Source organism: Stegodyphus dumicola, chromosome 10 (assembly GCF_044657685.1).
Source record: "Stegodyphus dumicola isolate Sdum_Otavi_A_Nest chromosome 10, ASM4465768v1".
In the NCBI taxonomy this organism is placed as follows: Eukaryota; Metazoa; Arthropoda; class Arachnida; order Araneae; family Eresidae; genus Stegodyphus; species Stegodyphus dumicola.
In genome coordinates this window covers 107,027,601-107,055,214 of record NC_140777.1, presented here as the reverse complement: position 1 = coordinate 107,055,214, position 27,614 = coordinate 107,027,601, and the positions used below count along the sequence as shown (strand labels likewise).

The 27,614-nt window shown below is 30.5% G+C and overlaps 1 protein-coding gene across 2 annotated transcripts in view; it reads right to left on the bottom strand.

The window, feature by feature from the left end:
* Etl1 (SWI/SNF-related, matrix-associated actin-dependent regulator of chromatin, subfamily a, containing DEAD/H box 1) overlaps nt 1–27,614 on the bottom strand; it is a 135,399-nt gene that overhangs the window by 42,396 nt on the left and 65,389 nt on the right. For both annotated transcript variants that reach the window (XM_085825367.1, XM_085825368.1), the window contains exons 9-14: nt 23,457–23,592; nt 23,180–23,317; nt 20,896–20,991; nt 16,859–16,963; nt 10,881–11,024; nt 524–619 (exon numbers count right to left, since the gene is read on the bottom strand). In XM_085825367.1, the coding sequence (XP_085681493.1) occupies nt 524–619; nt 10,881–11,024; nt 16,859–16,963; nt 20,896–20,991; nt 23,180–23,317; nt 23,457–23,592 (715 nt within the window). The remainder of the gene's footprint in view (nt 1–523; nt 620–10,880; nt 11,025–16,858; nt 16,964–20,895; nt 20,992–23,179; nt 23,318–23,456; nt 23,593–27,614) is intronic.

The window sequence follows — 27,614 nt, the reverse complement described above, 5'->3', positions numbered from 1 at the left end:
TGAATTCCAATGATTCAGACATTTTGTTTTATCCTGGAACTCAATGCCTCAGATCCAGTACAGAATCTTACAGCCTTTCTTAATAAGTAGGCATTAATAACTCACAGTAAATGCAATTTCAGTATTACACTTTACTGAAAGCATTTTACTGTTTACCTTTTCTTTTGTTATTTAAGTTTAAGGACTGTTATTAGAGACAGGAGTTTTAGAATGTAAGCTTTTCTCTTTGCCTCGGTAATTCTTACAAAAATAATCATTTGCTGACTTAGCCAATCAATAACTTTTATTCTAATCTAAATTTTTCAAAATAATTTATACAACTACACTTCTTCCTTTTCCTCCTCCTGTTTCATTCTGCCGATGTCACTAAATGTTCTTTATGTTTACAATAAATGCACTTATATATGCAAAATAATTTGCTTCTGAAAAAAGAATATTTGTTAGCTTTCTAAAATCTTTTCAGTCAGTATCAATGAAAAAAAAAAAAAGAAAATCACTAATTATTTGAACTTTGAATTCTTACTTTATAGGTTTTACATAAGTTGTGAAGTTCAAAATCTGACATTACACTCATATCTTCGAACACAAGATTTGGATCTGACTCACAGTGAGTAGGCTCCTGAAACACACAAATCAAAAACTCTAAATGTATATTACTTTAGGTGACTTAAAAAATATCAATAAATTACTATTCATATTTAGTTTAATCGAAATTTCAGGAAAAATAGCAAATTACACTTACAGATTAATACCTAATACGGATAAACACACATTCTAATCTCTGCAATTCATTCAACCACAACAATTAAGATATAAATTCTTATTCTGACCAATGAACATAATCACACAGCTGTCCTTATACAGTTGCCCCCCCCCCCAGATGAGAATTAATGAATGAATTCATATATGTTTCAAAATCAAATAAGTGCAGCAGTCCTGAAAGTCAGTTTCATATGGAATATATTTTTCAAGATTCATTACCTCTATGTGCTATAAAAATTTCTATATCAGACAGCTTAATTATCACATACTTTACTGACTTTTCTTTTAGTGGATGAATCTATACTAACTCTTAGTGACAAATTTGCATATGATTGTGTCTTACTGTGCATCTTTTTAAAATATTTTCAATTGTTTTAATTTGAATTGTTACATTAGATACGATAAATAATTTTTAACTTATAGTATATAACATACTGCAATATTTTTAACAGTTTATTATTCTGAGCATTATACTAAACATTTACATCATTTTGAAAGTCAAAAGCCAGTTAACATTTTATTTGTACTGCACTCAAATAGAACAAGTGCAATTAAAAAGCGATCCTAATAATAAGCATTTAGAAAATAAGCAACTATAATCTGAAAATTTCATACACAACCTGTCATATTCATATAATTAGTTTTAATTTTGATAAATATAATAATCAAACACCTTGAACTGAATTATTTTAGCTACTAGTGCAGCAAATTGCTTAAGTAAAACGTGATTAAATATGAAGTGAAAGAGAAGGATTTTCAAATGTTAAATGTATAAAGGAGATACTGTTCCCAGGAAAATTTAAAAATCAAAGTGATAAATGCATACAGATGCTAAATATGCTAAATAAATGAAGAACACTCTACTCAAATCTTTAAAACTATACAGTCGTAACATATAACCATAGTATATGTGAAAATCTAGAATTATTAGATTTACAAAGAAAAACCAAAACTTTGTGTGCTCAAAACTAATGTTGTTGAAGCATATGATAAAAAGGAAAGAATAACAACACAGAAATTGAACAAATACCTTCACATTATCATTTCAGTTAAATTAAACTGAGGCTAATAGCTAATGAAAGTACTGAATCAAAATCTTATTTAAAGATGCAAAATATGGATGTAAAAGCATCAGGCTTTTAAAAATATTGAAAGAAAACATTTCAGAAGATAATCAGGTAAGCTGATTATGAGAAAAACTTCTTGCATATTTGCCTAACGATTAAAAGAAGGCTACAATAATACAAATGCATTACCAAATAACTATACAGGCCATTTTGTTAACATGGAGGTTTCAGTGTATAACACAGAAAGAGTGAGCCACAGAAACAATGTATAACAGAGAAAGAGAATAACAGAAACAGAGTGTATACCATAAAAAGCAGGAGTGCTTAAGTATGTAACACATTTGTGATATAGGGGCAGTTAAACTACTATTCGGCAAAAAGTCTCTTTAAGATGTTGTCAGTAGAGAAAGAGACATGGCAGATGCACAGTTCCTTGGGCAATATTCTCAGTAATGAGGGAACTATCGAGAAAAGAATTTCGATCATTTTCAATGAAAGCACATATCTGCAAATGTAAATAATCATTCAAAACATATATTTATCAGATTTCACATCATTACATTTTTTAAAACTGCTTATATGGAAGGGTTAGTGATATAAAAATAAAGAGAAACTGTCGGAGTACAGCATTTCACTTCAAAGAGTAACTTTATGCAATTTTCTATAATTAGAGAAGGAATAAAAAAATAAGTGTTCAAAATCATCCAATATCCACCTTTTGTTATAGATTCTGCAACTGTGAAATGTAGTTTTTAAGATTATCTAGAATTTCAGTTACATATATGACAGTATTTGCTATAACAACAGGCCTGTGTATTTTGTGTTAAAAAATAATTACTATTTCTAAACTCATATAAAATAATCACTTGAAGGTAGAACTGACTAATTATAGGAAAACAGGTTAGGGCTATCTGTCTAACAAAAGGCATATTCCTAGTGAGATTTTTATGAGATAATAATAGAATTTTATGAGAAACTAGCTCGCATTCACATTTTACACATTGAGAAAAACCACGAAAATTCCTTGCAGTCAGCCTACACAACAGATTTCAGTATGAACTACCAGTGTTTTGTAATTTTGGCCATTAATGGGTCCATTTACTCGGTAATAGTAACAAGAGTAAAAAAAAAATCTGATACAAAATCTAAACTAAATCATTTATTTCAAGGTAAGTCATTTACACTGCAAAACTGCACAATAAAAGAGGCTTATGAAACTGATCCCCATGAATTTTTTTAAATAATGTTATTTTTATACAGACTACAAATTCATATATACACATTTTAGATATATAACAGAATTTCAAATATATGGACTAACAGGGATGACAACCAATCCACAGATTAAAAAGTAGCAATAAATGTTTTCTTCCTCACTCTCTTCCCTGAACAGACAAATATGTATTTATCGTAATGCAAGTGCAGGAAACGCTTGTTTATACTTCTGTTTTTTGTGCCTCACTTAAACAATTATTAGACAATTAAACTGTTATTTTCTTAAAAAGAAAAACATTTTTTGACAAAATTAATGAAATTATTAAAACACAACGCATTTTCATTTTAATCAAAATAATGCAATACAAATAATTTTTATTTACACAAAAAAAAAAAAAAAAAAAAAAGGCCAAACTGTTAAATATTCTAAGCTATAGCATTTTGGTATTCTAATAAAATATTTCATTTTGTTTCATATTGATTTTTACTGTAGAAGACACATTCAGAATTAAATTAAATCTGTGAATCACAAATAATAGTAAAAATCATTATCTCTCGTTTTAAATTTAATAAAATATGGTTCTGAATCATAGATATCAGTTCTGTTTATAAATGATAAATGATAATTTTTGTTTAATTAACTATAAAAAGTTTTAAATGATGAACATCTTAATTTAAAGTAAGATGCTAAAGATTTATAAGCAAATTATGATTTAAAAGCTGTTCTACAAAAGCTGAATATTTTGAAATTTAATTTTGATGTTGCCAAATTTTGTTTTAGGTTCTTATTAAAAAAATTGAGCTGATAAATACTTTATGTAAATATAGTAATCAGTTATTTACCCCTTTGACGCACGCAATCATTTTTATAATTTTTTTAACTAAAAACTCTAGAAATTGAATATTATGATCCTAGAGACAAATATTATGTGAATTTAAAAAAATTTTCTCTTGCCCATTGTTCTGTGGGTGATGGTCGCACTGTGAAACTACCGCACGTGTAGGACTTGGAAACTTACTGATGTAGTAGGAAAAAAAACTTACCTTTTTCCGTGCGCGTTTCCAAGAAATGACGAAATTTACGAATTTAAAACAAAATGCATGTAGGAATTGCATAATATATATATTTTTTACATTATTTTACAAAGTAAATCGTCAGAAAAAATTAAAAAATACACATTTATGTAATTTTTCTATAGCAGTGAAAATACCTACATAATAAGGACGTTTGGCTACATGGATTAAAAAACTCAGTAAAATATAAGGATAAAAAAAAAGAATCAGTATTTTTTTTTTTTTTTTTTTTTTTTAATTTCGAAGAACAAATATTTTTTGTGACTGTTCAAAGCACGTTTTGCCTTTTTGGTACCTGCATGCCCACATCGCACGTTTCACCACATGTATCTTCTTCTATGAGGTTTCTTCCTTGCGCTACAAAATGTACACTGATTGGATCTAAATTTCACTGGTATATGTCCAGAGTTATTTAGTTTCTTTTCATCTGGCACATGAAATTTGTGGGTTTTTTATGTTAATGAGGAGGGGCTTGGTCTTTTTGGCTTTGATACGGATCATTCGTTTCCCATTCATACTTATTTTATTCGTATTTCGTACCAAAATATTCAGAAAATATATTTAATTTAAATAAAACTTTACGCGATTTCTATTTTTAATTACAGCAAAGTATATTTACATTAAATTTAAACCACAGGAAATAATTTATAAAATCACAATACTAGCTTGGGGAGCAAGTGTGTTGAGGTCAGAGAAAAGTCTCTGGAAAGAAAGACCTTTTTACTGGGCAGGTGCATGTATTGTATAGTAATAAAATAGCTCTGTGATTTCAAAACCCCTTATCTATATCCAGTAAAAATAAACATGCCTATTTGAGAAGCAAGCAAACACCATTGTGAAGAGCAGTAGTTTCAAGGCGCGACTACCGAGCCTCTAGAGCATTGTCTAGACAATGCTCTAGTGGTGCAGCGATCGCGCCCTGAAACCACAAAGCAAATGCCATACATATAGAGGTTTTTTTTAATATATGCAGTTTAATTGTTATTTTTTATTGTTTATGATAGAAATCATGATGTGTGATGAATAACTTTTGAAATTTAAAGTTGTTTATATTAATAAAAGGAAGTTATTTTGTCTCATTGAAAACAAATTTTAAAAGGCATCCGATTTGAAGTACTAAGACCTAAAACATGTATGATTCTGCAGTCATTTTGTGTTATTTAGAGGTAAAAGATCAGTAATCAATTGATTTTCAGTCAAAAATTTCGGAAGGAAGAGGAGAAAAAAATTCGAAAATTGGTCGTTTCAAGGCGCGACCACCGTGCGTCAAAGGGTTAAACTGCTTTATGATTGAAAACGATGTGTTGGTAGTTCAAAATTGTAGAAAATAAGGAAAATTTTTCAGTTTTGGAGTTTTGGGACAATAATTTTATTCTTCCTAAAATGTTAAATGTTTAAGAATCTTATACCCATTTTTAAGAAGAGTATTTTAAAAATGTAATACTTTCCAAACAATGTTAGACAATGCTTGATTTTTGTCCTTCTTTCTCACCCCTCCTTTTTTTTAATTTATGAGAACTAAAATTATTTTATACATGAAGTTCACAATGAACTAAAAACTGACAATTTATACCAATAAAGAAACTGAATGTAATTTAAAATGTTCATCAAAATGGGTTGAAGGTTTATAAAAAATTTTGTAATTAAGTTGATGGAAATGAAAAGCATTTTTAATTTAGAATATATAAATTAATTAATTACAAAAGTTTGAATGATTTACAAAAGCATTTTTTCATATTTTTAATTACATGATTGCAAAATATTTATCTGTAAATATGTAAGAAACAATCATACGTGTACTTGTATGCATGTATGCATACAAGTACTACATGTACTTAATACTTTTGAAAATATTGTTTTCATTTTTTATTTCTAGACCATATTTGTGTTTTGATATAAAACTTTTACATTTTATACTGTAAGCAGTCCAATAAGAAATTCAGTATACAATGAATGCTAATTATAGCTCAATATATTAACTATATTAGTTTAATTAAGTTGCTAAATATGAGACAAGTTTTATTTTTATGGGTCTTACATTTGGACGCTTATCTTGTAATAGTATCAAACTTCAGAATATAACTTTGATTGTTGAATATTGCAGTTAAATACCATTTTAAAAAGCATACAAATTCATGGACTGCTTTTGTACTGATGATACCAAATTGTCATGAGAATCAACATTGCCATAAGTTTCATTTCAAAATTAAACTTTTGTTTCATGAACATTACTGTAGAGGTTTGGAAGAATTCTGAAGATTTTCAGTTGATGGATATTTAAAAAAATTTTTTTAACTGTTTAAAAAAAAATAAGTTTTACATTTTTATAGATACACACATTTTATATATACACACATTTTTTTTTTAGAAATAATTCCATTTCAGATGTCAATTTGTACAGAATAGAAAAGCAAACTGATTAATTTTGGATTTATTGTAGTACTGAGATTAAATCTCAGTACTACAATAAATCCAAAAGTCATTATATTTGTAAGTTAGCATAAAATGAATTGAAATTACAGGGAATCATTAAATACAGTGACATTATTTCAATTTTAATTGATTTTTTTTTATTTATTTATTTATTTTTAAAGGTTTTTCATTCTTATCCTATCAGCTAACTGATCCTATCTAGCATATTTTGATATAAAAAATATTTTTGTATCGATATTAAAGTCTATATATAATCTATGTATATATAATCTATTAAAGTCTATTCATAATTTAGTATATGTAGCAGCTAAACATGTAGTGCAAGATTAAAATGTGAGTAATAATAAATAATGAAAGATGCAAAAAATAAATTTTAAACTTTCATACATATATATATGAAAAAAAATTTTTCTACATGGATCATATATTAACCCCTTAACGCATTTGCCCATGCCTCACACGGGCGAAAGTTTCCGGCAAATTTGCATATGCCCGTGTCTCACACGGGCGCCCTTGTATCTCGCGTTATTTTATTTCTAATGCTTGTCTGAGATCCATTCCAGTAAAAATAAATAGGCTAGATTACAATTAAACTTATTTGACATAGATGGCACCACTATTCAGCATTTTTCTTGTGTAAACCACGTGGCGCATTTTGATGATTAGCTATAAGTTTGCTAGGAATTCTTTGCTATAAAATAGTCGTTTGGTGTGGAAAAGGTAATATATCCATTTTTATTACGTAAATATAATAAAAGTAAGCAGTTAACTGCAAATTATATTACTAAGTGTTTTTGTAATTTAAAAAAAGTTATCTGATAATGAGCGACTCTGACGATGACAATTCTGAATATGCCAATTTATCAGACAGTTTCAGCGATGAGAGTGATGATTTCTTGAGTGATGGAAGTGAATCGGAAGATAATGACAACGAGATTTTGGATATAGCAAGGAATTGGTATCAAATTAGTATAAATCAACCAAACGTTGCACCACCGAGATTTCGATTTGAAGCTAACCCTGGCTGTTGTTTTACTCTGACGGATTACGATGATGCTTTGTCATACTTTGAATTATTTTTTGATAACTCTCTCATGGACATAATTCTAACTGAAACAAACGGATATGCATTTCAATATCCAGGATCATCACAGAACCTATGGTCACCGATTACTATGGAAGAATTATACATATTTTTAGCCATAACTATACTACAAGGTATAATTAGAAAGCCTGAGATAAGGATGTATTGGTCAAAAGTTGAAATTTTTCAATCACCTATTTTTCCGAAGCTCCTTAGCTTTCGTCGCTATTCTGAGATAAAAAGATATCTTCACTTCTCTAACAATGAAACTTACGATGCTGAGATTCACCCCCATCCCAAGCTCAATAAGATATGGCCTGTATTTGACCATATAAATAAAAAGTGTTCTTCTCTATATACACCGGAAAGAGATATCACGATAGACGAAAGTCTACTACTGTATAAAGGGCGAATGAAATGGAAGCAATATATACCACTGAAACGAGCTCGTTTCGGAATAAAGATGTACCTTCTTTGTGAATCAAAAACAGGTTACTTATATTCATCCATTATATATACCGGAAAAGGAACGAATCTGAGCGATGCATATCGAGAAATGCCGGTATCAACTCAAGTAGTGTTGTCACTGATCGAGCCGTTATTAGATAAAGGGTACTGTTTGACGACTGACAACTTTTATACTTCTCCACAATTAGCAGATTTCCTGGTAAAACGTCAAACAGATACCTACGGGACTCTGAAAAGTACCAGAAAAGAAGTTCCATCTGAAATTAGAAATAAAAAATTGAAAAAGGGAGATGTTATAGCGTTTCAGAGAGGAAAAGTGATGGCGATGAAGTGGAAAGACAAAAAAGATGTCTGTTTGCTTTCAACAATCCATAACACACATCAGGAAAATACAAGTAAAACAGCCAATGATGGCACTCAAATAAAGAAACCGAAAGTTGTAATTGATTACAACGATACAATGGGAGGCGTTGATCGGCTTGATCAGCATCTCCACGATTACCCAACAACAAGAAAACGAGGAAAAAGGTACTATAAGAAAATATTTTTCCATCTTGTGGATATATCCGTATGGAATTCATTTGTACTATATCAAAAAAATGAAGGAAAACGGGACCATTTGGAATTCCGTAAAATGCTTGTGGAAAAATTAATTGAAAAATACCATTCAAATGTGTTACCCAAAAGAACAGGTCGGCCTGGTTACCAACCTGGGCCTCTGAGACTAACTGAAAGGCACTTTCCCGAATTTGTACCACCTACAGAAAAGAAAGCGGCCCCTTGTAGAAATTGCGCCGTTTGTTGCAGTAAAAGAGATGAGAGGGGTAAAAAGATAAGGAAAGAAACAAGATACTATTGTAGAAACTGTAATGTTGGACTTTGCGCAGTACCATGCTTCATGGTATATCATACCAAACTGAATTTTTAGTCAATTTTATGTTTGCAAGTATGAAAATTTGATTTAATTTGATTTTAATAACTTGAAATTCAAAATAAACATGTAATCAAATCGTTTTCACTTTGTTTGTATAATATATATATATATTTTTAAATTAGCCTATACTTGTACCCCTGTATGTTGTCTTTTCTAATACAAAGGAGCATAACAAAAGACAACTTTAAGTGAAATTATTCCAAAATTTAAAATAAGATTTTTTAATTAAATTTTCAGTTAAAAATTACTTTTATTTGTCGATCATGTCTTAAAATGCACTAGAGAATATGATTATGCAAGGAAAAAAATAGGTGATTTTTTTACCGAAAATTAGAAATTAATGTGTGCCTTAAGGAGTTTAAGCAACGCAGAGACAAACAGTCTTCTTAAATTTCATAATAGTTCTAATCAAGAACAAAATTGTTAAAGACCTAATTAAGTTAAATATTTTACTGGGAAGGAAAGGGATGATATTAAATTTTACATAATTCCTATGTATATTCAAGAATGGGGAATACATTTTTAAAAATTGTTTGTTGATATTCTAATATTATAATCTTATCTAACCATGCAACAGTCAATGATAGTTTATATTTATTAGCAGCATCCACTTATCGATTTAAGAGCAACAGGAGTTAAGAAAAGCAGTTCAATTTGATTTCTAAATAATTCAAAAAATGGTAATAGACAGAAATAATTTAAAGAAATACTCTTTCAAGAGTACCTGGCAAGTATTTTTAGGTGTTTAAAAAAAAATCTGTAACCTCTCTTTCCAGTTAGCAGCAATTTAGGGATTGTATTTATCCAATTTAAAAAAAACTCAGTGCCTCTCTTACATCTATATTCCTTTCCTTTTACTCAAAATCATTGATTAATGGATATTCAGCGCATCTTATATTACAATCAGTTAGTACAAGAGATAAAAAAACCTCAGTTTAATTTAGTAATGTAATTTTTGCCATATATTATTTGGCAATTAAAATACAGTAGATATATTCAACATAAATAATTAATTGCATTAATTAACATTTCAAGCTAAAATCTTTTGCAGGTACATTATTCAGTGTTTCACATAGGACATGAATTCAATATACATAATTATTTGCAGAAACCTTGCTATAAAATTTATGTAATATTTACACACACATCTTTTGATAATTCACGCAAGTAAAATATGTTCTACTTAGATAATTATTTGGCGTAATCTTACAAAAAAAAAAAAAAAAAAAAGTGTAACTTTCACAGATATACCTTTTCTTTTTCCCCATGTAAAATATACGTTCTAATTACAAAATTACTTCCAGTAACATTATAAAGAAAATACCTGTAATCTTTACAGATACATTCTTGGGAATTTTATAAGCAAAAAAATATGTTCTGTTTACATAAAGACTTCCTGTAAAATTGCAAGCAAAATATCTCTAAGCTTTACAGGCATTATCCATGCACCATTACTAAGAATTCACTTGTAACTGTTACTAAAATTCATGTCATTCCAGTTTCCATGAATTTATTTAGTAACGTTATAGAATTTGTTTTACAGTATACAAGACTCTGAAATATAACTCAATATTTCTCACAGTATTAAAATTAAATTAATTGTTTTCCATTATGTAAACCAAAACCCATAAGCAAAATTAAACTGAGAGTTTTTTTATTCATATAAAATAATAGCATCAGTAATACTTATGAAAAATGGGTTTATAGAAATCAAAAAGAGATATGGATGATAAAAATTATAAATACTTGCTGTATGCTGCTACTGTTCTGCTCTATGTTTAATCAATTAAACAATTATTTGAACATACATTTTATAATGAAACGAATAATCAGTGTAACAAACCTTCAGCATTAATTTAGATAATTCTAAAAGTTTATCATCACTATAGATATTCCTCAACAATAATGGATGATTTGCGGCTCTTCTTAGCTGCATCATCATTCCAAGCCCACTATAGCTTTCTTCCTTTTCTTCCCTATCTTTAACCTAAAATAAATAATACCTATAAGAATTTTGAAAATAGCACTTGACTAAAGGAATTTTATAACTGAATAAGGAATTATGACTCTCGCTTTGAAATCATCGAGTTTGTTAATCAAAAATTCGCTACAGTTTTACAAAAAATGAAATAGATAATAAAACAAATTCCAAATTTAGGCTTCCAGATGACCATATTTGAATGGAGGACTACATTATTCAAAATTTGACATCTTAGGTACTTTTTTTTTTTTTTTTTTTTTTTTTTCAGCGCGAGTAATTAGTAGTTCTTCTGGGAAATTGCCCCTTTGGGCTAAAAACAAAATTGCTTCAGTAACTTTCACTAAAAAAGAAGTGTTTAATAAAATAAACAATAAAACTAAGTTTTTTTGTGTGGGGGGGGCATGTTTTTGCTTAAGGTTATATGAACCATTATTAAATAAAGGTTAACAGTAAGTTTTTGTTTGTTTGTTTGTTCTTTCAAGGTATCATACTTCATTATTTTCATACAACTGTGACAAACCACAAAAAATAAGAAATTCATATGTACAGTCTGCCACAGGTGGCAGTGTTCAAGCTGTTACGAGATGCGAGACAATAGGGTATGACACTACAGAAGCAATAATTCGTTCAGCAATGCCTCTTCCTGACATCACAAGAATCATAAATTCACAGCCAGTATCAAGGGATTTTCACTATCTGCAGTGTCACCAAAGCACTGTGTCGATAGGTTACTCTTGTGATAGTGTTCCACCTATAATAAATCTGAGAATATAAAATACAACCAAAAAGAAATAATGCAGTGTGACTAATTCAGACTGCAAATTGTTTTAGACAAGACAAAACTAAGAATGCTCTTAAACTCTTACCTAGAGAGATTCTTTTTGCTAGCAAGATCCTCGCATAATGAGAACAATAACTTAGAATAATTGTTTTAATGACTTCAGTGCTGTTATGTATTGTTAATTGAACTTCCCCACATATTTTAATTAGATGTATTTTAGTTCTATATGCAGTAAGTAATACGCAATCTTAACAAGCACAACCAACACCAGTTATCAGATGGAGTAGTGCAATCTGTGCAACGTACAGTCATCACCCCACAAATATGTCATATTTTTGATTTTATACTTTCTACCTTTTATACTACAACAAACCTGAAATACATCAGAAAGGTAGAATATGCAAATGATTAGTATTTCCCTACATGAATACATTACATCCATGAGTGCAATGACATTTTGATTCAGTATTAAAAACTGAAATGCCAATTTTTCATTCAAAAATCACATTTACTCATTGCTTTTTACTTCCTTGTATGAAGTAAAAAGAAAGCATTGTAATAAAAAATTTTGGGCATCATCCGAAATATCCATTTTGACAGCTATCGAACGCAATTTAACAATGTTTTTGCATAACATCCATACGTAAGAACCGAATAAAGGGCTCTTTCTCAAAAAACATTATAAAGCTGATTTAAAATGAATTCTGAAGAGATTTTTTCGTGATGTCTGTACATAGGTATGTATCTCGCGTAATTAAGAAACAAGTAGCCTCAGAATGTTGAAATTTTGTATATAGGACTGCTATAACATGTAGATAAGCACCTCCTATTTTGGTTGCAATCGGCCGCGCCAAAAGTATACAAATATATGTATATATATATCCACTCTGTTATTCGGCTCAGTTTCTTTATTCTTATATGTTTGTAAATTGCACATTTTTTGCTTTAAAAATGATTGAAATATGTTGTTCTTATCTTTAAGTTAAGGTTTTTATGCCTTTACTTAACCTGCATGCAATAATTGTGGAATTATCAACAATTCAAAAGCTTTTTAAGTGTGGCGGTGTTTAGCATAGCAGCCATATTTGTTTACATTTGAAACTTAGCAGAATAGTGGATTTGTTACCGGTCTAGAGAAACTAAGCTTCGCAACAACAAAGTAATGTCTTCTTTTATTATTGTAAATTAAATTGTACTTGATTCATTCTAGAATTATCATTTAAGTTATTAGCTTGTTTTTGCACAGAAACTGTAATTTTAAATGTAAAAATTGTTTTCTTTGTTTTAACTGTACTTGGTGTTTTATGTTTTTCTATACCTTTAAATTTTTAGTGAAAATATTTTGAATTTTCATGTATTTTTGCTTTGCCGTGAAGTGAGAACTGAATTAATAAGTAGCGTATGCGCTTTAGGTAAGTGGCGCTGAATAGACTGTGAAAAACTTTCTTTTTTAGTTGTTTAATTTCTTTCATACATTTTTTTAGATTTATTACTGTATTTGAATAAAACATGTGGTAATTCTTCAGATGATATAATTTTCGTGCACTCCGAGTTATAAAATGATGCACTATATGCACTATCGACGAAGTAGATTTAATTAAAATTCATTAACTGTTAATTCAATATGTTTAAATGAAATGCAGGAAAGTTACATATAATTTAATATTCCATACATGGAAGTCAGGTGGTGTACACATCAGATTTTTATGCTGAAAGTCATGTTATGCATTATATAAGAAGAAATAATTTATATGAGCACACCTCAGAACTCAGTCGCAGGAAGACTGCAGCCTATGCTGTTTATATTCATGGAGATTCAATGACTCATTAGAATCTGCAACCCTGATGAGTCCCGGAACACCACATAATATGGCATGCAGGATCTCAATAATCCTCACTCACCAATGCCCAATATGACAAAACCTACTCCATACATTGCTGTCAGAGATAATGCAGCCTCTTCATAAACCCTATTGCACAATACCAAGTATATAATATGATGACATCAACAGTACCACATATTTCAACCCCTTTTTCAGATTTCTTTGAAGCTACAGTAGCAAAAAACACATGTTCAACAATGTACACAGATTCATCAAAGGTGTCATGTCTTTCCTGAAACATCCAGTTTTTGCTTAATAGTCTTACACTTTGCTTAATAGACTGCTGTGTCCATGTGGGCAGGTGGGGAACAAATGCTGGAAGTCTGCATTTTTCCTTAACCTTCCAGCACTCGCGTATGCACAAAATTTACAACAAATTCAGTTTTTAATGCATATTTTTCGCATATCGAAGCTGAGACGTTTGAAATTCATTTCTATTTCTCCTTGTCTTTTTTTTTTTTTTTTTTTTACTGAGCTTTTGTGCTACGTGGCAACCTTTTCGTAAAATTTACGACATGCGCGTGGCCGCGGGTGAAAATTCGGAAAATATATTTTTTCTCACATATTTTGTTATTTTGTGTTATTAATTGCCGTGTATTATTTTAATTTGAATACATTTCGCTCTGTAAATTTTATATCGGTTTCCATGGCAAAAAAATATGTGCAACCAGCTGATTTTGCTCACATTCTTCAAGATTTATCTGATGAAGAAAAGGAAACCTTTCAATGGGAGAACGATAGCAATTTCTATTCCTTATTTTCTTTTATTTCTATTTTTTGGAAATAAATAAAAATATTAAAGTTGTTTAAATTGCATTTTTGTAACCAGTAAGAAGTAAATTCCTTGTAGAAGTAAGTAATGCTAAACTTAATCTTTTCCTTACCAAGGTGTTTTCCTTTTTTATTTGTCTATACTTGACGAATATTAAAATTGGCTTTGTTTTGAAAATATAATTATTAAATAATAAATGAAAAAAATTTTATAATGAAATACATCATTGCATTTCCATCTCACTAACATAAGGTTAGGTTAGGTTACTTAATTACGGCAAAGGCTCGAGGGCTATCTGCCTAAGGGGAGGGATGCCTTCGTGGAGGACTTTCTAAGGGGAACTGGCTCGTATACACGTTACACATGGAGAAAACCACAAAAACACCCCTGCAGTGAGCCCGTTCACGGGATTCGAAACTCGGACCGAACTACCAGTGTTCAGCGCCATTACCGCTCGGCCACTGGTGAGCCTCACTAACATAAGAACTTAAAAATAATTTACTTATATTTGAATGTAATATCATTTGTATTTTGCAATAATAAGATTAATATTTTATTTCTTAACCAATTTATTATCAATATTCACTCATTCCTGTCGTTTTTCGTGCCAAAAACAGTAAAATAATGGATGACGTAAAAACTCGACGCATGCGTGCTCATGTAAAATTGCCAAGCGCGCGTGCAGGAAGGTTAAAATCACTTAGCCCCTGGAATGATATGGAATAAGATGGATATAATAAGATACTATTGGACACACATCCCATTCACCTCTAGTCTGCATATCCAATATTTCAATCAGCTGCTATTACATTATCAAAGTTTTAATGCTGAGCTATATCATCAAACTCTATCCCTCCCAACTTTCAATAGATAATACAAGATGGTATGTTACTCATGCTTTCCTATGTTTCCTCAATACATACGCTGCCCAATTTCTGCTTTGGCTAGTTTTCTGTATAGAAGATTTGCCAACTGAAAATGTATAATCATTGATTGCAAAAAGAGTGGCATAACAACACTTACCAGCCATTACAGCAAATGAGCACAGAATAAAAGCTGCATGGACTTCAGTACCCGTAAGTGCCATCCAAAGTACCTATCCAGCCTATAATAGCTGTTATTGATCACAAAGTGGCTGCTTAAGGTATTAAAATTCTGCATGTTATCTGTACTTCAAAATTACTTGAAACTTTAATCATTTCATCCTTTCATTATAATGTATTTGTAATATAAATGCAATTCTGCTAAATGATTTGCTTCATGGTGTAATAATTTTAATAGTCATCATAAGCGTGTATATGAGAATAATTTTTTAATTTAGTGAAATTACTTGACAGCAATATTTCTGATTAATTACATACTAAATTTTTCTCTCAAATTATTTTACAAAAATTCCATAACTAGAATCCTTTCTTTCCTAAAACTGAAGTTCTCACTTCTATGAAAATAATTAATATTTTTATCAGTTAAAAAAAGACACTACTACAAAGCAATCTAAAAATAAATAATGTATTAATACAAAAAGCAGCTTTCTATAAATTAAATTAAACACACGCTTTATCAATTCTTAAAATATTATGTTCACTACATGCATGAGTAAAAACCAACTGTATTAGAATGCTTTATTTCTTGGTCTACAGAGGCAGAGGCTGGGAAAAACTTGAAATATATGGTATACTTAATGCCATATATATCAACTGAACTGACAAACTTTTTTTTAATATTTTATTTGTTCCTCCACAGTTATCTCACTACACTAAACTATAATTGAAATCCTCAATTTTTAAAAATGTGCTTGATTTAAAATATTCCTATATTCATTATGTCGCCCAACCAGGTGCATGAACAGCGATGCTGACTGCTGTACCAGGGCCCAGGTTCAAATTCCAAATATTTGAAAGAGTCTGTACGGCATGGAAGCATTCTAAATGTGCGGCGAGGTGAAAGTTCTTTCATGAAGGTTGATGGTATGAGATCCTAGGACCTCCCTCAGGGTGCTCTCCTTCAAAACTGAGGGCAGAACTGAGAAAAAATCATACTGTCTCTTGTATGGTGCTCGAGGTTATTGCTATCTCTTGTATGGCACTCGATGTTATTGCTAGCGATAGGCACAAATCGCACTCTTTGCCACGAATGATGAATAATGGGCTTGTTCTGATATTACTGTCAGACAAGTGAGATAAGTCACAACAACATATTCATTATGCATGAACTACTGAAACACCCGTTTCTTTGCACACTTTACTCAAATTTGCTCGATTTATTGATGGCGGATATTAACTGAAATTTAATGTGAAATAAGTTAGCTTTCGATTAAAAGTTCAAATTAAGATAAATACTTTTTATTAAAAAATAAATAAATAAAGGCAGTAAGAAAAAGGGAGAAAAAGAAATGAAAACATACTTCTTCAGAAAATTTTGCAACCAGCTCTTTATACAGCTTAGCCTGTGTTTCAACCATAGGACAAAATTTTGTTTCATCATGTTTTGGTGGCAACTCTTTCAATACCTACACCAACAAAGTAAGTAAAAACTTTAAAAAAACACACATTTAGTTTTTCCTTTACCAGCCTAAAAATGTACTCAAATTTTAATAATCAATAATATACTGAATTTTAATTGAATAACAAGCAGCAAAGCAATAAAATGTTCATTTAAAACAGGAGAAATTTAGAAATTTAAAAAAGAAGAGAAGTAAAAGAAGATCACAGAAATGGAACCTTAATATGAATTTAGTCCTCTTCTATTTTGAATATATGCTTGTCACCTTTTTTTGCATGGTTATCACACATCTTATAAGAAAGCACACATTACATATTCCTTATCCTTATTTTAGGTCACTACAAATACCTCGGACAATCACTGAAAAGTTACTGTTTGCAATCCTAGGTACTCCTTTAGTCTTCAGTTTTCAAAAGAACTATGATTTAGAGGTCAAATAAGCCAATCCCTTGTTTAATTATTTTAACCCTCCACATACAGCTCTCGTGATTTCCATGGGATATGAAACCCGTCTTGTAATATGGGTAGCATGAAAATAGCGTGCGTAAGTATGTTTTTTAAAATTAAGAAAAAACTATTAAAATTTCTGCATTATACTAATTTTATTTATAAAGATGTGAATAGTAAATATACAAAGGTACAGAATAATAATAATAATAATAATAAAAGCACCCCATATTTCAGAGCCAGAATGTGTCCAAATCACATGGTAAGTGGAGGGTTAATATTCAAGAGAGATGCAAGGCACTAATATAAATAAAACTGAATCTGAATCTACCTTCAGTCTGACATACTGTTTATTACCCAAAATCATGAGCATAAACTCATCATGGCTACATAAAACTATACAAGGGCTGTATCTGATTTTCTGGCGTTTTCTAATTGTGATGAGACTGCAAAATGAATCTGAATTCAAGGATGGGAAATACAAGTGTTTACTGTTATTTTCAGCTTTAATTTTTATTTAGACAATTTATCCTTTAAAAAAAATTTAAAAAAGAGCCTCTATTTCCCTTACAAGTAATATTATTACACATAAACATATCACTATGATGTACAGTTTTTTTTTTTTTTTTTTTTTTTTTTAAAGCTTTACAAGCCTAGTATTTTCTTAAGTAAGTTAACTATTTCACAATTTTCTGGCTCTTCTCTATCGTCGAATTTGTTTTCTGAATGGTCCCGCAGCTTTCTCCCAAAACAAACCAGGCTTATTTGCTCGATTTTAATCCAAGAATCCATTCAATCCATCCTACAACATCTAGCATATTTATTTTGTACGGTTTCTCGATCATATCATACCATTCCTCCATGGCTACGGCAAGAGATGAAAAACGTTTACGGCTGTACTTTTTCTTCAATGCCTCCAAAACACCCTGGTCCTTCGATTGACACACTGAAGTTACATTACGAGGGAGAAACAGGGCTCTTATATCTTCGTTTTGTAACTGTTCTGCATCAGAAAGGGATGATGAACTGTCCATAACTGTCCAGTCTTTCCTTGGTAGATTTATTATTTTAAAAACTTTTCCACTGATGGAACGAATTGCTGATGAAACCAATCATCAAATATTGATCCAGTCATCCATGCATTTGACTGGTTCCGGCACCAAACAGGAAGATCATATTTTATTTTGGTTCCATTAGTATACTGTTTTACATTTTTTAAATGTCCTGGGATATTCTGATTTGCCTGTAAACACTAGTTTGAGATTATGGCTGTTTGTTGCATTGCTGCATGCCAAGATTATGGCTCTGTCTTTGTTTCTTTTGTAGCCATGTGCTGATTTTTCTCCTTGGATGACAGCGTTTTCGAAGGTAGCATTAACAAATTCAGACCGGTCTATATCCCAATTATAAATTTGATCTCCAGATGTACCCTCTTTTTCAATTAGTTTGTGGAAATAATCCTTGAATATTGCAATATTTTCCAGGTTAGCAAATAGCTTTTCCCTTTAAAAGTTTAACTGTCTGATGTACTGCGTTTTCCATCTGTCAAGCCAGCCAGCACTAGTAGTAAATCCAAACTCTCCTTGAAATTCATCATAAAATTTTAGAGCTTTTTCTTGAAAAACTGGTCCCGAAATGAGTGTTCCTTGTTCCCTTTTCTGCCTGAACCACAAATAAAGCACCTTGCTCACTTTGTCGTATTCACCACCTTTCATACTTCTTTCCCTTAAACTCTCCATACATGCTCTTTTTACACTCCAAGACGCGATTTCAGACCTTTTCTTCCTCCACGCTAACAAAGTAGTTCATTCAACACCTAAATCCATGGTATTTTTATTTACACTTTTCCTTTTGTCCTCTCTTTAAGGCATCTAGTTTCATTTCCATTGCCACATTGGTTTGTTTTATTTTCTTTTTGAACGACATTTTTACTTCACAGAATATCAAAAGTTCCCTAAAATATGTTAAAACTTATATGCCTGGATGTGAATTGAGGAATGATACAATGAACCGGTGCGAGTTTAGTTTGCAATAAGATACAATCACAAAACTTCAGACAAGTCTCCTAACATTTCGCAATGACAGAAAGGAATGTGAGCCCATGGCTACCTGACGTATCTTGAAATTTGTTAGGCAGTTCCAAGAATTAACGGCACAATGTGAAAGTGGCAAAAATTACAGAAAAGGAACATTCAAATCTTTGAACAGAATAGGAAAGATATATGCATAAATAATAAGTATATGTAGGGTATGTAATATTTGTTCTGTTTGGTCTAGAGATATGTTAAAAAAGTTCCCAAAAGATTGTCGATTTATATGCAATGCTGAGATATCAGGAGTTGAGTTTGCAGGACTCTACTATATTTTCAAATTTATTTTAAAAATTAAAAAAGAATTCATACATTTTGTAAAAAAAATTTAATTTCCAGTTGATCTTAAAGTATGTAATATTTTAAGCATCTCTCCCACATTAAGAGTTTACTATTCAAAAGATTTATAACACAAACACATATATATATGTATATTTAAAAACTTTTATACACATGTTCAATGCTAAAGTGGGCATTGTGGGCATTATTACCACTTTCAGCCTGCATGTTACCAGAATTCAATTTCAATAATATATTCTTCTGCCAGCTCTTTGTTTTATTAATTTACCAAAAACATTTCTGATGGATTGACTAATGTAAAATATTTTAATTTAAAAATAAGGCATAATTTTAAAATATTTTAATTTGAAATTAAGGCAAAACAGACTTTTTTTTTTTTTTTTTTTTTTTTTAATTAGAGGGTTAGTAATACATTAGAGAGTTAATAATACATATTGATAATACTTAAAATGGATTCAAGTTTGGTGATTTGAGAGTAAAAGAGATTGATTTACTTCCAACAACATATCATTTGCATTTTGTCTGCATATAAACTCAAATAAACAAATTCTGTGGGAACAAAGTAAATAGGAAATCTGAGCATAGTTAATTAACAGTTGCATGATTTTTCAACTGATGGAAGCATTTAGATTATGCAAAATGATTTTATATCTTTTGTATGGATCTCTTCTTCTTCGTGCCAATGGGAAATCTTTCATGCTTAACAAATAAAATAAGGATAGTAATTTTGGCTTCAATCATTAAAAAATAATAATAATGGTTTAATATAAATAAACAATTTTATTTTAAAATTGAACTACAGCACCTCAAGTTCTACAAACAACTGTCAGTTAGCACAAATGAGAATACTGAATTGAAATGAAGATAAACAATAGTCCTCATAGTAAAGATGCACACAACAAAGAAGAAAACTTAGATTAAACATATGCATTATTAAGAAAGCATTTATAAAGCATCGTCCAATGGAAAAAATAATACAATAAGTAATGTGATAAAGGAATACAATTATTAGAAACTATTCTATGTTATTTAGTAAATTTTGTAATTTTACATTAAACAATATTCTTATAAACATTTTTAAATGCTAATACAAAAGCAATACCTCTCTTTTAAGTCTTCTCAATACAAATGGCTTCATAATCCTCTTGGCATGATCTATGCGTTCTTTTTCATATGAAAGTTTATTTTCATTAGTTTTCTAAAATATAAAAATACCTTAATATATAAAAATAAGTAAATAAAAAATTTTCTAGAAATACTTGATTCTGAGTTTTTTGGTTCATTTTTGTAGTAGGTCTATAAATAAAACATTAAGTATTATGTAGAAGAATTTAATTCATTCTTTAAAATTAGAATTATTATGCAACTTTTTTAATAATAGTAACATGTACCTATAAAATTGAATTTAAGCAAACCGCAAATTTAAGTTATTTATTATCAAGTTTTACTGCATTCTATTAAATTGATTTGTTTACTGAATTTTAAAGTATAGACTCTTTTGATATACTAGCATGTTGAATAATTTAGTGAAATGGAATATGTACTTAGTACTTTTGTCGAGATAGCACGAATTTTATAAAATAACACCACCTGGTAGGTTTACTCAGATAAAGGATTATGTAGGCATAGAGAGAGAATTCGTTAGGGCCTTCATAAAGAAAAAAATCATTTTTCATTTTAGTTCCAACTCTTCCTATTTAATTTTATTATTTTTGGTCTTGCAGTATTCACCTAGACTTGTCTCTTTACTTTTTAAAACTTAATTTTAGAATTCTTTTTGGACTTTCTTAAAAGTTATATATATATATGTGTAGTATTTATTTTAAGTGCATAGAAAACACTAATACTTTTAGCAGCTTGCAGTCATCATGACTGAGAATGGATATTTTGATACACTGTAGCTTGGAGTCTACATAGTTAGATAGATGGATGGATGCATAAACTAAAAACTTCCACCTGTGGCTGTTTCAAAACACAATTTTTATTCCATGATAATTCACATCAGATCATTTTGGTAGACAAGGTATTTATTCAATCACAGTTTAATACAATAATTTTTATGTATGCTGGTTTTAAAAGTATAACATAAGCATCTTATACAGGGAAGAAAAGCAGTATGGAGATATTAACAAGGTAGAAGTTACGAAAAAAAAATGACATAGTTGCTTCCAAAAAGTATTTATACTAAGTAAGGTGCATAAGTACAGCTAAACTGCTAAAAATTCAATTTAAAAATATGAAACTTTTTCATGGTTTTAAACTTAATTTGTATTCCTTGGAGATGGTATATAGACAGTTTTCTTATTATAAATTATTATGAATTATTGGTTTATTACTTTGTAGCTTTAGCACAAGTCATAGGCTTTTTTAATTTACTTTTAATTACTTTATTTTGAATATATAAATTTACAAAAAAAAAAAAAAAAAAAACGTTGCACACAGCCCAGCTCCTTTTCAATTCAATACCATACTCAACTTTTCTCCAGATGACTGCTCATAATTCATTAATAATTTTTCTCCAAAGACCAACTGTAATCCAACATAACTGTAACAATCCAAGGTCAGAACTATTTCCCATTTTTTTTTCTTATTTAAATGTATAATATTATTAAGTTATTCACATTATGATATTAACCACTTCGCCGTTTCCCGAGACAAAGCGTACCGTTTTATGTTTACCATGTAGAACGCAGTGAAAATGAAAATAGGAGATTTATGGCTTAATTGTTTATGCTTTCTTCAGGACTAAGTTGTATCAGTATCATACAAAGCAAAGTTTACTTAAAAAGACAGGAAATAGGAATGCACTTCCATTTCCCTTTTCATCTGGCACTTTAATGAAAACTACTGCTCATTTGAAAGTGTGATTTTAGGGGATCTTCTTTGTTAATTTTCACATAACAAATTAGAGAACAAAGAAATTTTTCTCTTTTCTTAGGTCTTGACAGCTGGTGAATGGGAGAAAGAAACATTTCAATGGTAAACTGAGGCCAGTTTCAGAGGGGGAAAAGATAGTAAATATTTGAGTTTTAAAGGAGAGTAAAGTGATTTAAATTTACAGAAAATTCATTTTAAAGTGAATGTCACATGTTTTCCATTCTGCACTTATACTCTTACTTAAAGAGATTTCAGAAAACATTCCATACTACATTCTTTTCTCCCATTAATCAATTTATTTTCCATTACTCTGCAGATACTTTGTGCTTATAACAAACAGGTACCTATTACTAGGTTATTTAGTTTTTGACATGATGATTTCTTATTACATGCAATGTACAATAAATGCATAGAAAACAAATGTAACTATATTATAGGACTGGTTAAAAATAAAAGACAATTATTAATTTTGATGTACGTAAGGTAAAGCATATCAAATCAGTACTTACACTCACAGCTGAAAACATCTGCTTTATTTGTTCAGTTTTCCCAGAAAATATATGAGGCATAGCAAAAATGAGCAAAGACATAAGTTCAACTAAATTATTTTGTAGTGGCGTACCAGTTAGCAAGAGTCTTCTGGGAGCCTAACCCAATAAATAATTGCACAAATTAAAGATATATATTACAGAAAAATACAACATGACACCATACGAAAATGCTTATTTTCAAAAATCAGCAACAATAAACAATTGCAAATTAGCATATCAAAGAAATTAAACCTACCTTAACTCTCATTAGATGTTGATATCTTTGAGAAGCCATATTTTTCAACATATGGGCTTCATCAAACACTACGTAATGAAATTCCAAACGCTTAAAGAAACTTCTGTCTTCAGCACTGCTGGTTATCATATTATACCTGAAAGAAAATATTTCAGTTAGTCATTTAGAATTTCCTTTAATTAAAAAGTATAAATATTAGCATACAGCATACAGATGTTACACTAAACTCAGCAGAGATAAAATATTTTAACTGAAATAGAGAGATAAACATGAAACTACAAAACAGAGATAAATTGTTTCCTAAATTCATCACATATTCATAGCCAAACAAATCTGCAATGACTTTCCTCTGAATGAATCTAATGACCCCCCCCTTTTTTTGCATGCCTTCATGGTGTAATTCGAAGCACATCAGGTATTTAAGTGGAAAGTTTGGTACCGGCCAGGACATCGTAGATTGCTTCAGTTTCCTTGCTTCAGAAAAATCCTAAAGGCTCTACAACTTAATTAGTTTTCTATGCTTACAAGTTTTCAAGTCATTCACCAATTACAACCTAATAAAACTGCAGTGCTAAATCTCAAGTCTGTATTTTTAAAATTTAGTTCATTCTTAGTTAAATCTGAAACATGACATTTGTGTCATTACTGATATGCTACTAAGCTTTAGAAACAGGAGAGTTAAATATGAAACATGTTACATATATCAAACATTATCTAAAATTAGGGTAAATATGATATTTGCACAAAAGAAAGCATACTAACTACACAGTATTTCTCTGTATTACCTGGCACTTTTTTCCCCCTGTTGTTCTGTGATTTTTTTTAGTACCAGATGTCGCCAATTTGGTGCATCTTATTTCCTGGTGATAAGTGTCTTAACAGTCATTGCTTATGTGGCCACATTTTTCAATATTTTTTTCCCCCACTACAAGGAATTTCACGTCTTAGTATTTGCCCAAAGATGAAGAAACAGGTATTTGTTTCCACAAGAAAGGTTCTTCCAAAAGACAGATGATATTTGAGTAACTGCCTTGTGAAATTAAATGCAATTTGATGCCAAATAATTACACAGCCTTTGCTCGTATCAGGAAGAAAAAGATGTCAGAACACAATTGTGATTTCTCGGTACACAAAATTCCTTTTGTTACTGTTGTACGACTCATCTACTCAAGATGTCACTTCAGTTTTGTGAAGCAAAAGCTTGCTTCAAATGAATCAACAGATGATTACAGTGATTACTAAAGAAAAAAGGTTAATTCTTCATTATTTCATCCTAATTTTTAAATTAATGAATGCAATGAAAATATGGAAATTGGTAAGATGTTATTTAAAAAAAGAAAAATACATAATGTAGGCTACATTCTGTCACCACAATGGGTTTCTGGAAGATTTTGTTGTGAAATAAAAGATGTTCCTTTACTGTTGTTGACTGTTCAATTTTGTCTAATACTAAGAAAAGAAATAAACCAAAGTGCATCAAATATGGCACTAAAAATACAAGGTATGTCAGAAAAGTACTGACTATTTTTTACTGCTATGGTAATATATCACATGAAATATAAAATGCTATTTTTTAGATTACCAAATAAAAGTTTTTTCAAAATAATAATATCTGTTTTCTGTAAAACAAAACTCCTAAATACCATTACACACATAAATGTATGTGAATTATATATGCATATATTGTTTAAAATATTTCATCTTCTTAGATACAATTAATAGCCAGAAGCTGCAAAATTAGTTTGGAATGTGAAAATACTCAACACAAAATGAATTAAAATCTTTTAATTAAATCAGCTTTCTATTATCTTTTCTACCTATCAAATTCATGAAAATTTAATCTAAGAAAAGCAGCAAGTCAGTTTCAGATCACAGGAAATGAGGGAAAGTAAGGAAGAAGAGGCTTATGGAATACATAGTCTAGGTTAATAAATATTAGTTATATAAAGTTGGGGAAAATAAACTGATTTTGGTATAAAGTACCAATAAAAGATTGATCAAATTGCTCATACAAGTTTTAAAACACTGAAAGTAGAAAGTACAAAGCCATACACTACTAATAAGTGAGGTCATACACATATTCACAGGTTGAGTATAATTTAAATTTAAATTTTGTTCATATTTCAAATTTTGCTTTATTTAAACATTTATCATTGTTTTGTAATTAAAAAACAAAATGATAATTACAAGGTAACCAAAAACGTTCTGGCCATTTTGGGCAATCAGAAAGAAAAAGTCATAAAACAAATAATAATCACCACTAATCCTCAAAGTAATCACCATTGGCCTCCAATGCCTTTCGCCAACGAGTGGCTAGCTGTACAGTGCTATCGAGATAGAACTTATCTTGGATGCAAAGGAGTCTTGGATGCAAAGAAGTCCGTGAGGGCCTTTTCAAGGTCTGGCCAGTTGTTGAAGGATTTCCCATGAAGATGGCTGTCCAGGGAATGCAAAATGTGGCAGTTCTCTGGCACGAGGTCTCGGGAGTATGGTATAGTGTTTCCCAGCCCAGTCATTGGATGGTATCCTTGGCCTTCCGAGCCACATGCAGCCTCGCATTTTCATGGAGGAGGAGTAAACTCTTACGACTGACCAATGCTGGCTCTTTATGCATCAGTGCCTGATGCACATGTTCCAACTGCTGCGAGTACAGGTCTGCCGTGATGGTTTGGCCCACTAGCAGGAGCTCATTCGTGCACCACTTAGCGACTAGTCCACCAAATAAAGCATGATCTTGTGTGGGTGGAGAGGTCTCGCAATGTGAGGCACAGGGTCCTGTGGTGACAAACAATATCCAGAATGCCTGAATTCCAGACACACATAACTGGACCCACTTTCCATCACTGGTAAGTACTCTAGCAAATATGGATGTATCACGGTGACAAGAAAGCACTGTCAAACAGGCAGTGACATGCTGTTACTTGTTTGCATCGGATAATGAGTAGGGTACCCACTTGCTCAGCTTGTATGCCTTTCCTGTGGTGCAAATGGAGTATTGTCTATATATGATACACATGTGGTCGACCTCTGTGTGGTGCATCACTAAGAGACCTAAATTTCTGGAACCATTGCCTAGTGGTTCGTTTGTTAATGGCATCATACCCAAAGGCCTGGCAAATTCAGCGACTTGATTCTGCTGCTGACAGGCCCCCTGTAAAATCCACAACAAACAACTTCGAATGAGCGCCTTTGATGCGGCCATTTCAATAAGTCATTGTGCGAGTTATGTTTGAAGTACTGATGCAACACGCTTTTATACTTTTGGTCAATGTCCAAACTCCCATCCTAACCACTTCATTGCCAGGTTTGGTGACTGTTTTTATGTTGGGGTTCTCTCTTCCAATGTCATATCAGAAACGACAAAAACATTTTTGGTTACCTTGTACACTTATCAATGACTTATGACTTAATGAGCTGGAATACAAGATGAAAGATTTTACTAGAATTACCATAAAATATGTCTTTTTTTAAATGTCAAAATTTTTAATAAAATTCAGAAAATATAATTTTAATTAATATTAATCTTTACCGAATACAATATATTCCATCATAACAAGAAAAATAATTTCTTAAAAAGAAATAACCAAACTACTGATAAAATACAGACTACATAAAAACAGGTATGATTATTAGAATAAAATGGAATATATCATGAAAATTTTGGAACTGAGACTGGTAAGTGGAAAACAATACATGCTTTTCATAGTAGTTTTTTGCCATATGCTATACCTTTAAGGTTGCTACCACAATCTGAAGCAATGCAAAGCAGTTTTTTAATTTAAAACCTAAAAAGTTACTCTTAATTAAAAAAAAAAAAAAAAAAAAAAATTATTCATTGTAACTACACCAATCAAAATAAAAAAAAAAAAAAAAAAAAGTAAAAAATCACAGGAACCAACCATTTTAATCATGTCGTTTTGCTCTTTGATTGCAGATATTTTATTTTAACATTTTATTCTTTTTATTAAATCTACCTACTTAGATATGTAAGATTCGAACTTGCCCCGCCCCCTGACCAATGCCTTAGAATTCAATCCCAATTAGCAAGATTAAGCACTTACTTATCAGGTACACAATTGGACCACGTGACCCAGTAAGCTCCATCCAAGTCGCCGAAGAACTTCTACCATCATCCTTCTTTGCCCATTTGAACGGCAG